The sequence below is a fragment of the Brachyistius frenatus genome, unplaced genomic scaffold (assembly GCF_029030835.1).
Source record: "Brachyistius frenatus isolate BFR_SWC_R1_liver_20210118 unplaced genomic scaffold, ASM2903083v1 Contig_29, whole genome shotgun sequence".
Lineage (NCBI taxonomy): Eukaryota > Metazoa > Chordata > Actinopteri > Embiotocidae > Brachyistius > Brachyistius frenatus.
The window spans coordinates 1,285,602-1,298,537 of NW_027210628.1; the positions used below are offsets into that span (position 1 = coordinate 1,285,602).

A 12,936-nucleotide genomic window follows, 5' to 3' on the forward strand; every position below is an offset into this window, starting at 1 on the left:
ACAACAGACAAGATAATGGAAACACTAGACTCAAGACAGCTCTTCCTCTGGAGAGAATGAACACACTTAGCAATTTAATGTCAATCAGACTACGGTACTAAATATTATATGCAAATTGAAACTTCACTGTCAGAGAGAGCTGACAGATTAAAAGTCAGTATGTCACTAAAGGCAAGAGCATTCATCCTCTGGGGAACACGAATGTCCACATCAAATATCTGGCCAGCACAATTTGGCCAAAGGGTGTTCAAGAGGGTCAGTTATGTCATGGCCAGAGATTTACATGAGACATTAAGTTATCATAAGACACCAGAGAAATCAGGAAATCTGTAAAACTTTAAGAATTGCTTTCATGAATATCCACAAAAAAATGTAATGGCAAGTTGGCCCCTCCTTTTTTTAGACTTCATGAACAAAACTGTGGCTCAAAGTCAACTTTTGACCTGATGCTGACACTGTTTGACAGGTCAGGGGGTCGTGACCATTTTAGAAATGGTTCATCCATCCCACATTTCATCGCAATCTAACCAATAGTTGTTGGGATATCTTACTATAGACCAAAATGAACTGAGTAATAGCTGGCCACGAACAAACATAAGCGTTCTTTTTAATAACATATTGCTCCAGCATGGTCTGAAATCAAGCTAATTTCCTTTGAAAAACAAAGGCAGGTGCACACGTTGGCTCAGGTGCAACATTGCATTTTCCATCCTCCTGTCAGGTAGCTGAGGGTTTCCTGCTAAGTGGCCCTGAGAGGTGGATGTTTATGGTTGTAATGCATCCTGACTCCCTCTGGTCATTGCCCTCTTAGCAGTGGGAGAATATGTCTGTCATGTAGTGTTGTCATAATTATTTTGGGCAGGGCAGAGTGTAGTTATCTAGTCCATGGCTGAGCATCTCTACAGGCCTGGTGATCCAATAATCGCCCACGTCCACACTAATGTCACATGGACTTAAATATCAGATGCAAATGAAACCAGAAAATGTTCTCATTCAAAACTGCTCTTCTTACTAATTCACACTCAGGTCTTTCCTCCTCGTCTCTTCCCCTGCATTCACTGTTCATCACCTCCTCTCCATCGGCCATCTACCATCTCTCTCTGCTGTCACTCTCCACAAGCCTCTGTCTCTTCAGCTAAAGACGTGGATAAGATGTGGCATCCTGTAACCTGTGGTGAAGAAGGTACGAGGGGGGGCGCAGAGGGCGTCAACGCCACTACAGGTGAAGCCCCAGCATCAGCAGGGAAACAGAGGGGGGCGTCACTGCTGTAATCAGCCAGAAACTCTACAGCGCAGCAGGCCAGGAAACCAGTAAATGCGCACACACACACACACACACACACACACACACACACACACACACACACACACACACACACACGCACACACACACACACACACACACACACACACACACACACACACACACACACACACACACACACATTCACATACATGCACGTGGTATGAACATGTGAATGAGTCCACGATACACACACACATGCTGATAGGCGTTACACAGTTAACAGTGTATAGTATTGTTATCTACATGAGCATTAAAGTGCTTTGACTAATCTTATTAGTTGTTGTTGAGCTGAAGGCACACCATGCTGCTCAATGTTCCTTCAGTATTAATATTATTAATATCCTCTTGTCTCATAAATCAGTGACTGAGCTGGTAATGTAATTTAAAGTTGCTCAAATGAAACTTTAGCAATCACTTCGTGATATTTTTTCCTTTCACACTTACACTTATAGCAAAAGTTTGACAATGTGGGAATTGTTTGTTTCTGGCAGAAAGTTAGAGGATAAGATTTAAACTACTTAAATGCCTGTATGCAAAATATGAAGCTACAGCCAGCAGCCAGTTAGCTCAGCAAAAACATAACATGTTAATTAGTGAGCTTTACATGTGCTGATAGCTGAATATTTGTACTTTTAGACAAAGCCAGAATTACTTTTTCCCCATGTTTTCAATCTACATACTAAGCTACCCGAAACATGTCTGTATATAGACAAGAGAATGGTCTCACTAATTTAACTTAAGTTAATTTTCCAACATGTCAAACTATTCCTGTCAGCCTGCAAACATAAACCCACTGAACAATGTCGTAAACATACACAAACCCATGTACTGGATTTATTTTCAGGTGGCTCTCCTGTCAACACATAACGCAAGACTTTGCATGTTTGACGATACTAATGAGAAAATGTATAAAACTATTTTTGCATTTCTTGCATAGTCTTTTGTAATTGTGCTAATTAGAAATAAATCTAAAGGTCTAAAGGTAAAGAGATTTACTGACGTCTCTGTTTACAGAATGATCAAAAGAAGCTTGGTGTGCCACAGAGGCAAGTCTTTTCCAAATAAAGAAGAAGAAATGTAAACTACAGTATATTGGATTTATGTATGTTTCATACCCTCTTTACCTTCTGAATTCTAGTCTGATCCAACACTTTACTGGGTATTGGATTTTGTCACAATGAAGCTAAATAAAAAAAATAATTGAACTTTAAGATCACAAAACTTATTAATACATTTCCAAAATTTAGGGTTTAGTTGTATTTAAAATTTAAAAACAAGTGCAGTGGGCTGTTTCTCCTTGCTATGAAAATTTGTAAGCAGATCTGAGTTCTGCCTTTCTGAGCATCTAATAACAGAAAAACTGGCATGAAGAAGACTTTGGTAAGGAATAAACAACATTTAGGATAAAGTTTAAGGGTAATTTAGTGGGTAAGCTAAAGAGGGACAGGGTGCTGTAAATATATCGGCATCATACTCACTCCCACTCCTTGCGTCGTGCCTGCGGTGTGCTCTGTATCTTATGAGCTTGATGGGCTTTGACGATGTCTCTCTGCTCGATCAGGCCGCCCCGCCGTCTCTTGATCACATTAGGACTGACCGTCAAGTCTCCATCCGTCCCCAGCATCCCAACTCCAACGTCGAACGTCGATGCCACATCAAGAGTGAGGCCGAGACGGTTTGGGTGTAGAGGGGGCGCAAGGCTAGACATATGTGGGAGGTACAGGGTGTCGTAGCTGGTTGACAGACTTTGGGGCTCCAGAAGGGAGTGAGACTTAGAAGACAGGTTTGAACCTCCGGCCCGTCCAGCATGATGCTTCTGCCAGCCCTCACAGTCTGTTGGGGATGGGTGGAGGTGCCTGGGGGTGCTGCTGCCACACATCGTCCCCATGCCCGGACCCACACCCACTGGACACTCCAACCCACCTGGGCCTCTAGGTAGCCCCAAAGCATTGTGGTCCCCTGTCAGAGAACGAGAGCTGACCGAACAGGAGCCCAGTTCCAGCATGGTGGGAAGGCTGCCCGGGATCTCAGCATAGTGCTGCAGGGAGAAAAGAAAGGAGAGGAGATAGAAAACAGCAAAACAAGAAGTGAGAGACTCATAATATTAACTCAATACACTCAATATGTTATTCATTGTATAAACAGAGGCTGAGCAGACTAGGGACGTTAGCAAATATGAATGCAATCCACATTTTTTTGCATGAATATGTTCCTCATGATACTTTATGATCACACACTGAAACTGACATGACCTAACAATAGACAGGTGAGCTCAGCGGAGGTTTGGGACTTCCTCCCAGCATATGCACAAGGAGTAGTTCAACCAGCAAGAAAACCATGCAGTATTGTCCAAAACAGTTCTGTGTTTACTGTTAAAGCCCCCTGTTTTATTTCCACTATTTATTTCAACCTCGACCATAAACAGTTACAAAAATAATGTATTCTCTTATTTTTAGAAGATGGCATTCAAATACAAATAATGCTTCATTATTGGATCATCTAGACTCATGGTAAAAATATTACATTTTATATGGGATATGGTAAATACATAAAGCAATATGGGCTCCTAAACGTGACTAAGTGGGTCATAAATTGCAGCTGAAAGCAGCAAAACAAAGAAAACAAAGGTAATTTCCAATAATAATTTAAAAAAAATCATATACCCATATGAATTCAGATTGCAGAACTGACACACATACAAGTAGCAGCTTCGTGTTAAACCCCAAGAACAGACTCGATGCACCCACATCGTTGCCACTTGCACATGCAGATACTCAAACTGTCTCTGCTTTGGTGTTGCATTATGGCTCCATCAGTCAACAGCCTGAAGACAGCTTCTGTGTAACTAGGAATTTGCTCAGTTAACCCTTTAAGGAAATTTGCCAATGGACCAATAGCGCTCCCTGTCCTCAGTCGATTTAAAATATGACCAATCCCCTGAGCATCAGAACCAATTAGATAAGCTGTAATGCAGCCCTCAAAACAAATAATCATACAATGCTGCCAGTGCTGTTCTTATTGGTGCAATTAGGAAGATAGGAGAGTGAGAGGAGAGGGAAAGTAATTTTATCAACCCATCTTCTCCTTTATCTGGAAGGAACATTGAAGGCTAGTCTGGTCTTAGGTATGTGATAAGCAGGAGAACTACATCCATCTTATTTCCCGGCACCCTGCAGAAGCCTCTTTCCTTCAGCTGCTCCTGCCATTTTAGTTAGCCAAATGATAGCTTTCTAGTTTTACAGCCCCTCTAAGGGAAAAGGCTCTTAATAATTTGCATAGTGAAGATATTGAGCCATAAAATAAGGATTGCATGAAGCTGATAAGTTGGCAGAGTGAAACCAACTCTATTCCACCGTCTTGCACATCAGCTTAAAACCCATCAAAGTGCTTAACCCTCGTGTTGTCCTTGGGTCGAAATCACCCGCAGCTGTGTTCAACCAAGTTCTATTTTATTTTCATATTTTTTGGGATCATTGGTGACAAGGAGTCTGTGAGGGTTTCTTTAAAGAATGATCACCAATGATCCCAAAAAATATAAAAATATAGAAATAAAATAGAACTTGGTTGAACACAGCTGCGGGTCATTTTGACCCAAGGACAACACGAGGGTTAAGCACCTTTTGAGTCATTCATTTGTTTGCTGTCAGTGAGTGAACACACTGCTATGAATGAGACATTAATTAATCATAGACCTTCGAGTTGATGATGACGATGATGGTATTGCTTGTACAAGGAAAAAACTTGCACCTCCTTAACTTCAAGCGGTCCCCACTAACACCTCCATGTAGCCAAAGCAAAACTATTTTATAAACTGAATAAACACAGCTGCAGTTCATAATAAACAGTGTACTGTATGGAAGATGATAGCTCACCTGAAATAACCAGAGGCCTCAGGGTAAGAAGCAGCACAACAAAAGCTGATATGCCATGAAATGTCCTTTTCTGACTTTTGTTCTACGAGGACACAAATAAATCCGCAACAGTTTGATTTATTAAAGTCACGAGGCAGAAAGGGATATATAAAAAAAAAAACTGGAATAAAAGAAATGAAGCAAATTAGCAAAAGTGGCAAAAAAAAATACTGCAAATTAATCATCAAACATTAATATTTTCCTGAGGCAAGGGTGACTGACTCCGGTCATTGAAGCTGGTGGAATTGGTCCAAATGGTGACAGTGCTGGTATAAAATGTTTTACAGCTCTACTGTGATTTACCAAGTCCCACATTATACTCTCTTTTTGTGTCTTTTAACTTTTTGTTTTGGTTTAATGGTGCACTTAATCACAAAAAGCTCAAAATAACACTGTACACTGGCTGTTCAACACCAAACAGCACATAGCCACTATTGTTGAACATAGAGGAGTATATTTAAAGACACAGAGATTTCACTCAGCTGGTGTAGACACAAACACAGAGCTTAAGGGAGAGTGAATATTGTACTTAGATTTGTCAGGTTTCCCAAAACACAACTCCACATGAATCGTAATGCTTGCTCCATGTCTGCTGCATCTTAATTATTTCACTGTTGGACATATGCAAAATCAACCAATTAAATGTCAAGGAAGGTTGTGCTTTTAATTTTTTGTGCTGTCTCCAAGTGGCCACAAATTTTTTTTTAACCTGTTAAATCCCAGGTTTTTCCTTGCAGTTTGAGTAAATGCATTTTACTCATTAGACCTCCCTTACACAAATGTTATACCCTTATTTAATTCTATGTTAGTTACGTTAGGGCGAAATTAGTTTTTTTCCACGACTGAGTCATAATATAGTGGCCATTAAAAGATTTACTCCTCTAATGAGCAGAATATATGTGCAGGAGTGTAATTCTTAAACTAGGTCAGTAGTTGAATAAATGTACAAAACACACGATTCCATCTGTTCATTGAGGCGTTTCACTTACCTGCTTATCTAGAAGTTTAAGTAAGATACCACTACCAGAGGTGTATGCAGGAAGTAAACTGATCTGGTCATGTGACGTCTAATGCTAGTCACATGACAATGATAAATTTCTTATCAGCACTATTTTTTCATTCAAAAGTTGAATTTCTTGCCAAAAGCCACAGCACTTTTAAATATTCCAGAAACACGCAGTCACAACTGGAACTGTTAATAAACAGATTCATGTAACTTGAACTGAGCTGAATTCAAAAAGAAAAACTTAATTTGCTCAAATTAGTGACAAAAAAACGTGTCTTTTTGGTTTTATTTGCAAATTTACAACAGCTTTAGAGTGCAGCCAAATATCATCATCAGTGCTGAACGTGCTACCTTGTCTTATGATGTACCTTTCCCAGGTTTCCCAAGAGCAAATGGTAAGGAAAAACAAATTGATTGGAAATGTTAAAGAAACAGCAACTGGACATGTTGTATCTCCAACATAAAAATGTACTAACGATTTCTGCAGTGAGGATCTTTATTGACTGGGACGACCTATCTGGCCAGAAATCAATAAATCACAAATCAATTCTTGAGGCACTCTTTTACAGTTTTTCTTTATGAAGCAATATGAAACAATCAGTGGTGTTTCTATAGTGTTTGACTGGCTGTGCCCATTACATCTGACACCTTAAATGTGCTGCTCTCTGGGGGATTAATAGTATATAATGACAATGCTGCGGTTCTTGAACCCGGAGAGTAATACGACTAGAGGTAAAGTGGCTTTAAATGCACCTGCGTAATGAATATGAGCTGAGCTTCCAACACAGACAGAAAACACCTGGTGCTGAAAGTCCTCCCCCCTTTCCTCTGCAGCTTCAATGCACCAAAATGATATCCAGAGGGAGACTCAACTAGAGAAACACGTTTGTCAGAAAAATGTTTGTCAATACATTTGTCTATTGTGTGGTTCCTGGCAGGGGCACGTGGGTCTGATAAACGGAAGAAGAGCCTTCATTGGTCTGGTGCTTACTTAATCCATTTTGCAAATTATGTTTTCAGACTGAATGAACAAGAATACCAGCCCAGTTACATGATACAGATATTTGCGTTCCTGCTACATGAGTTAACAGAAAAATACAAATAGATGAACTTTCAGAGGTGGCTTATTCAGAACCAATCACAAACAATATGCTAGTACAAACATTTCAAAGTCAAAGCCTGCTTTATTTGTCAGACTTGAATAGTAAAAGCACACCATTAAAGGGTTGAAGGACAAAAAAGCCTCTTCCAAAAGATGACAGCTCTTAAACACACCGACATTGATGTTTGACATAAATATATAACAAAAAATATTACTTTTTATTGACAAAACAAAAAGCTACTCTTTAATTTCCTCCAGTTCTCTACACATACAGTTTTTTGGTCTCACTGTATGCTGTTCATATTAGTAACCTATAGCATAAGGCATTTAAGTGACGGGTTTATGGTCATCTACCGTCTGCTGGTGAGATGACACAGTGACATAAAGACTAAATGATCCCTTATGTGGCGTCTCTTGTCCTTATATTCTTTTCCACGCGATGTAGTGGTTTTGGGATTAAAAAAAAAAAAGAAGAAGGATAATATGCTAATTTACTTTCTTGCCAAGAGTTGCATAAAGAGCTAAATACCACTGACTTGTCTGTACAGCTACTGCCAACAACTGGTTGGCTCTGTGAGCACAAAGACAGGAAACAGTTAGTTTTGGCTCGTTCCAAAGAAACACCTCTAAAGCACACTAATTAACATGTTAGATCTAATTTGTGTTAAGGTTGCTTTGGAGGTGCCTTTAGGGAGGCCAGAGTTGGATAGCTGTTTCCCTGTGATCCCAGTCTTTATAAAAAAAAAAAAAAAAATCTAAGCTAGCTAGTAGGAGCTAGGTTATCATACAGACCGTGACAGTGGTATTTATCTCCACATCAAACTTATTAAAATTATTAAAATTATGAGGAAGACGAGGGAGTAATTTGTATAATTAGATTTCAATTTGATAAAATATGTATGCCCCACTCTGCTTTTTCATGTGACCACTATCAGGACAATAATTACAGACACGTCCCACCAGCCCAACAAAAGACCACAACCACTAAGCTTTATAAAGAAACACCCATAGTGCAGTGCACTCAGACATCAAGGTTCAGCTGCTTGCCTCCACACTCCTCAGTGGTTGCTCCTCACAATTATCAAAACCATACACAGCCAAGAAAGTTGACTGAGGCTTGTTACCATTCCCCTATTTAGCCTTTAAGAGGCTGGTTGTTGATTAGCCTCGGACGCTCTGAGCTTTCACTGTCATTATCGGAAATTGCTCATAAACATCTAATGTGCTACTCACAGCCATGTGGTGATTTCTCAGTCACTTGGGGTAATATGAAAGAGGAAAAAGAGAACGTGCATGTTGACTCAAATTGTGTGTATGCTCTTTGCTGGACAGCCAGGTGTTTGCAAGGTTAATAATGAGGAGTGAAGGAGCGGTTGAGGCAGGCGAGGAACCTTCTCACACCTGCTGCCCCTAACAGCCCACACAGCTGCCTGATTAGACATCATATTTCACCACATCCTCCCCTCAGCCAGGATGTCAAACTGGTGAGTGGCCAAGCATGTGTCAGGAAGAGTTATGCTATTTAACCTGAAACTAATGGGCAATGTGTTTGAAGGGAAAATCAGGCAGAAAACGTCAGCCATCTGAAAATAACCAACTAATGCAGGAGATTTAACGACAATGATAAGAAACCTGGAGAACAGTTCACAGATTTTGGAGAGTGAATCAAAGAATCAAATTTAATGCCAGAAACCTGACCATTTCAATCACCTGCAGCCTTAAAATCTGGCCTGATGATCGCTTAAATGATCAATTTGAACACTGATGCTTATAAATAAGTAGAAGAGGTCATACAGTGTAAGAAAACCTACGTATCCTCTCAATGAGAAGTCTAATTTTCTTTATAGCTCAGCCCCTAACATAGAGCAGTTACTCTCTCTATAATACGGCCACAGCATATTACTGTTCTGTATTATACAGAGTGCATTAGGCAGTGCCAACATCTACATATTGAATTTACAGCTTTCATTTACACTCTGTGATGCATTTTGATGTAGCACAATATGCAAATCTGTAAAGGCTGATAGGCAAAACTTATATCTTTCAGAACACATGCAACTAATATGCACACTTTACGTTTTCTACTTGAGACTATAATAACTGCAGAGGGATACAAAGATAAGAAATAAACCAGCAAAATGTTTCCACTGCTGCTAGTACAAGTCTAGTCAACCCACAGCCATGACCCTCTGCTTCCATTGATTACTTTATCTCCTCTGTATCTCGGAAAAATTAAGTGTATTTAATGACAGAGACCTACAGATTTTTTTTTTTTTTTTATACAAATGTAACACCTCCTGTGGACGTGTTAATGTAAATACTATGTACTGTAAATTCACTTTTTATCCTATCTTCTCTTTTTTTATTTAGACTTGACTGCATAAATGTCATATAAATTGTTTTCATTCATTTTTTTTTTACTTGTGCTATCATGTTAGTTTGCTTTTATTTTGCACATTCAGCATACCCTTTTGCACACATTTTCATCCATTTCATTCAGACATCTCTATTTCATACTGCTCCTCGTGTACAGCGTGGTGCTGTACTTGCCATTCTTTTCATGCATCTATTTAGTTCAAACGTATTTTATTTCATGATTCTTTGCTGTATTTTAGCACGATGTGTTACTCTGCAACAGTAACAACCCCTTTCCCCTGCAGGGTTCATTAAAGTTTCATGTTATCATTATGTAACTATTGTACCATAAACACTGAATGACCTGAATTTAATAGATCAAATTGTCGGCAGCCTGAGTCACAGACATTTGACAGTGAACATGCAGGGTAGCTCTTGTTTGTGGATTAGTTTAAATATTAATTCGTAAGAGTTTTCTTTTGCAGTAGACATGCCTGCCTGAGTTCTTAATTAAACCCATCAGAAACACTGTCACACAGCGCAGTATGATTTTGAATTTGTGGCATCTATGAGTTTGATAGATTTGGCAGAAAAACTAAAAGTGACTCTTCATTTTTCAATTTGTGCTCATTTTCTTCAGTAATTTATCTGGCTCTTTATCTGTAACTGCAGCCAGGTATACCATAGTCTTTAGATGATGAAAAGACACTCCTCAGAGGGATCCTCTGCCATGATGACCTTCCAGGAAAGACTATTATGCAACCCAGACACATCAGATCAGTAATGATCAACACTACTAATAGGACCACCACATCCAATCATCGAATGCTGAGGTGGCCTCATGGGGAAGGGCTGGAAGGCGATGCAAATCCTTCATTATAATTTAATCGTTATAATCTGATAGGACTGCCACTAACTATTATTTTCATTATCAATTAATCTGGTGATTGTTTACTCAATTTATTAATTAGCTGTTTGATCTTTACAATGTCAGAAAATAGTGAAAAATGTCAACCAGTGTTTCCCAAAGTCCAAGTTGTTTTGTCCTGACTAACAATAAACAACCAAAAGATATTTAGTTCATCATCTTTGATGACTAAAAAAAACCATAAATTATTCACACACGAGAAGCTCTTATGAGCAAATTTGAGCATTTTTTTAATAAAGAAAATGGCTTAAATCGATTAATCGATAATCAAAATAGTTGGCAATTCATTTTCTGTCGTTCAACTAATCATTGCAGCTCTATATTCTGAGAGATACATTTATTTGAGAAAGCATGTATGGAGTAATACAGCAAAATAACAACCCAGCGCTCACAGTGCAGGCTAAAACAAAATCAATCATTTTGTTTTTCACATCCTGAACTGTCAACATTTTTCACATAAGCAATTCTCCAGTACTTAATGTCCCCTAAGTTAATGATTCATAAAGTTTCAATGATGTTTGGATGATGGTGATCAAGGAGGCCAAGAAACACATTTGACTTCAACCTGCTGTAAATGACCATCATCTTCATCTGTGGGGGACCACCATAAGAAAAACCCAGTGTCCCAGGTCTGGTGAAAAGACTGATGCAGGGTCATTCAACTGCACTGTGATTCGAACAAGATGGCTGTCTATAATATTACAGACTAATCATATTTTACAACTATCAGAGTTTGTAGCTTAAAGGAATAGCTTGTTTTGGCTATGGTTTTCTTGAACTTTACTCTTTGTGTTTGTGCATAGGTGTTGGAAAGATGTTTAATTTATAGGAGACAAATAAATCTGTGTTTAACTGAACTGTTACAATTTTGTTCTGCACGACTACTGGTTGACAACTCAACATCAACTGCATGTTGGAGTAAAAAGCATTGCAGATTGATCATATAGTCATTATAAAAGTCAGCAACAGAGAAGTTTGTGAACTTGGTCCACCTCTGAGTGTATACATGTGTCTTGAAAGGGTGTATTCATGCTGTAGCTTTAGCCGAAAGTCGAAAATGTATGAGAAATAATTAAAAAGTTTGCATTCAACTATATAGTCCATCCTTTTATAAACAATGAGGAACAATCTATTGCACATACAGAGTACTGCTGCACACTCAGTTGTCCACAGGGAACACATACTGAAGCAAAAAAGCCACTGACATTGACATTTTTGTAAAATGTATCCACAAGGCCAAAATGAAATAACATCACATTTGAAACATGGAGCCATCCTTAAGAAAACATATAAGTTAATCACCTAAATATGAAAACGGCTGCAAATATCTGTTGCATCCATTAGTCACACCCAATGACAGGCTCTGCTCAATGGGATGCAACAGTGTGCACACTGTGATGAAATGAAATCAGTAGCTGTATGAGGATTTATTGCCTGAGACTTATATTCCTCTCTGTTGAATAAAATACAACTGAGGCTGAACTTTTGATACATACTGCAGATGTGAAATGACACTTAGCCAGTATTTTTTATGTCCTAATGGAATTTGCTATGTCTGCTGAATAATTTGTAGTGGCTGATTAAATTGGGCAGGCTTTGGCATATCTGAATAAATAAGAAAGCTGATTTGTGCTGTGAGTGTTTAAATTTCTGGCTCATCAAAAATTTCCGTGACAAACCACGTCAGTGTAGCACAGTTAAAACTGAAGCAAAAAACAAAAAGAACACAGCAAAGTGTACGAGTCTTTGGAAGTGCAACCACAAAACTGGCACCTATCAGCGGCTGAACAAACCAACTCATAAGAGTCACCAGCTTCAAAATACAGTCTGCAGACACAAACTAATAAAGTTATATGATATGTTTCTTATTTTAAGCCGTTCTCTTGCAACTTAATTGGCTCCCTTTATCCTGGATGAATTAAAGTAATATCAGTCAGTATCTCAGGTTCAATTTCAACCAGTGATTACATCTTTGATCTTGTGGAGTGAAGTTACTAAAAGCCTTGTTTGTCTTCAACGCATTGGACTGTGGACAGTCCTCCTCCATTCATTCTCGTTTTCATGTCTTCTCGTTAAACAGATAAAAGTCTTGTTAAGATTAAAATCTCCTGTTCAAGAAAAACCTGCCTATGACAACCATTTTCACAAAAATCTGACTGCGCTACAAAATAATTTTCACATAATCATGCTCTTTTCAAAGAAAGACTGACTGCATGTTGGATGATTCATCATCTTTGTAAATGATGAATCACAAATAATAAAATAATGTGGATCTGACTGTAACTGTAGCGGGTGGTCCGACACACACACGCACACACAGACACACAC

General features: G+C 38.8%; 1 protein-coding gene across 1 annotated transcript in view; it reads right to left on the reverse strand.

Annotated features, from left to right (window-relative positions):
• LOC138621195 (voltage-dependent R-type calcium channel subunit alpha-1E) overlaps positions 1 to 12,936 on the reverse strand; it is a 101,480-nt gene that overhangs the window by 87,209 nt on the left and 1,335 nt on the right. Inside the window, exon 2 of the mRNA XM_069699050.1 lies at positions 2,785 to 3,344. Coding sequence (XP_069555151.1) covers positions 2,785 to 3,311 — 527 coding nt within the window. The 5' untranslated portion in view covers positions 3,312 to 3,344. The remainder of the gene's footprint in view (positions 1 to 2,784; positions 3,345 to 12,936) is intronic.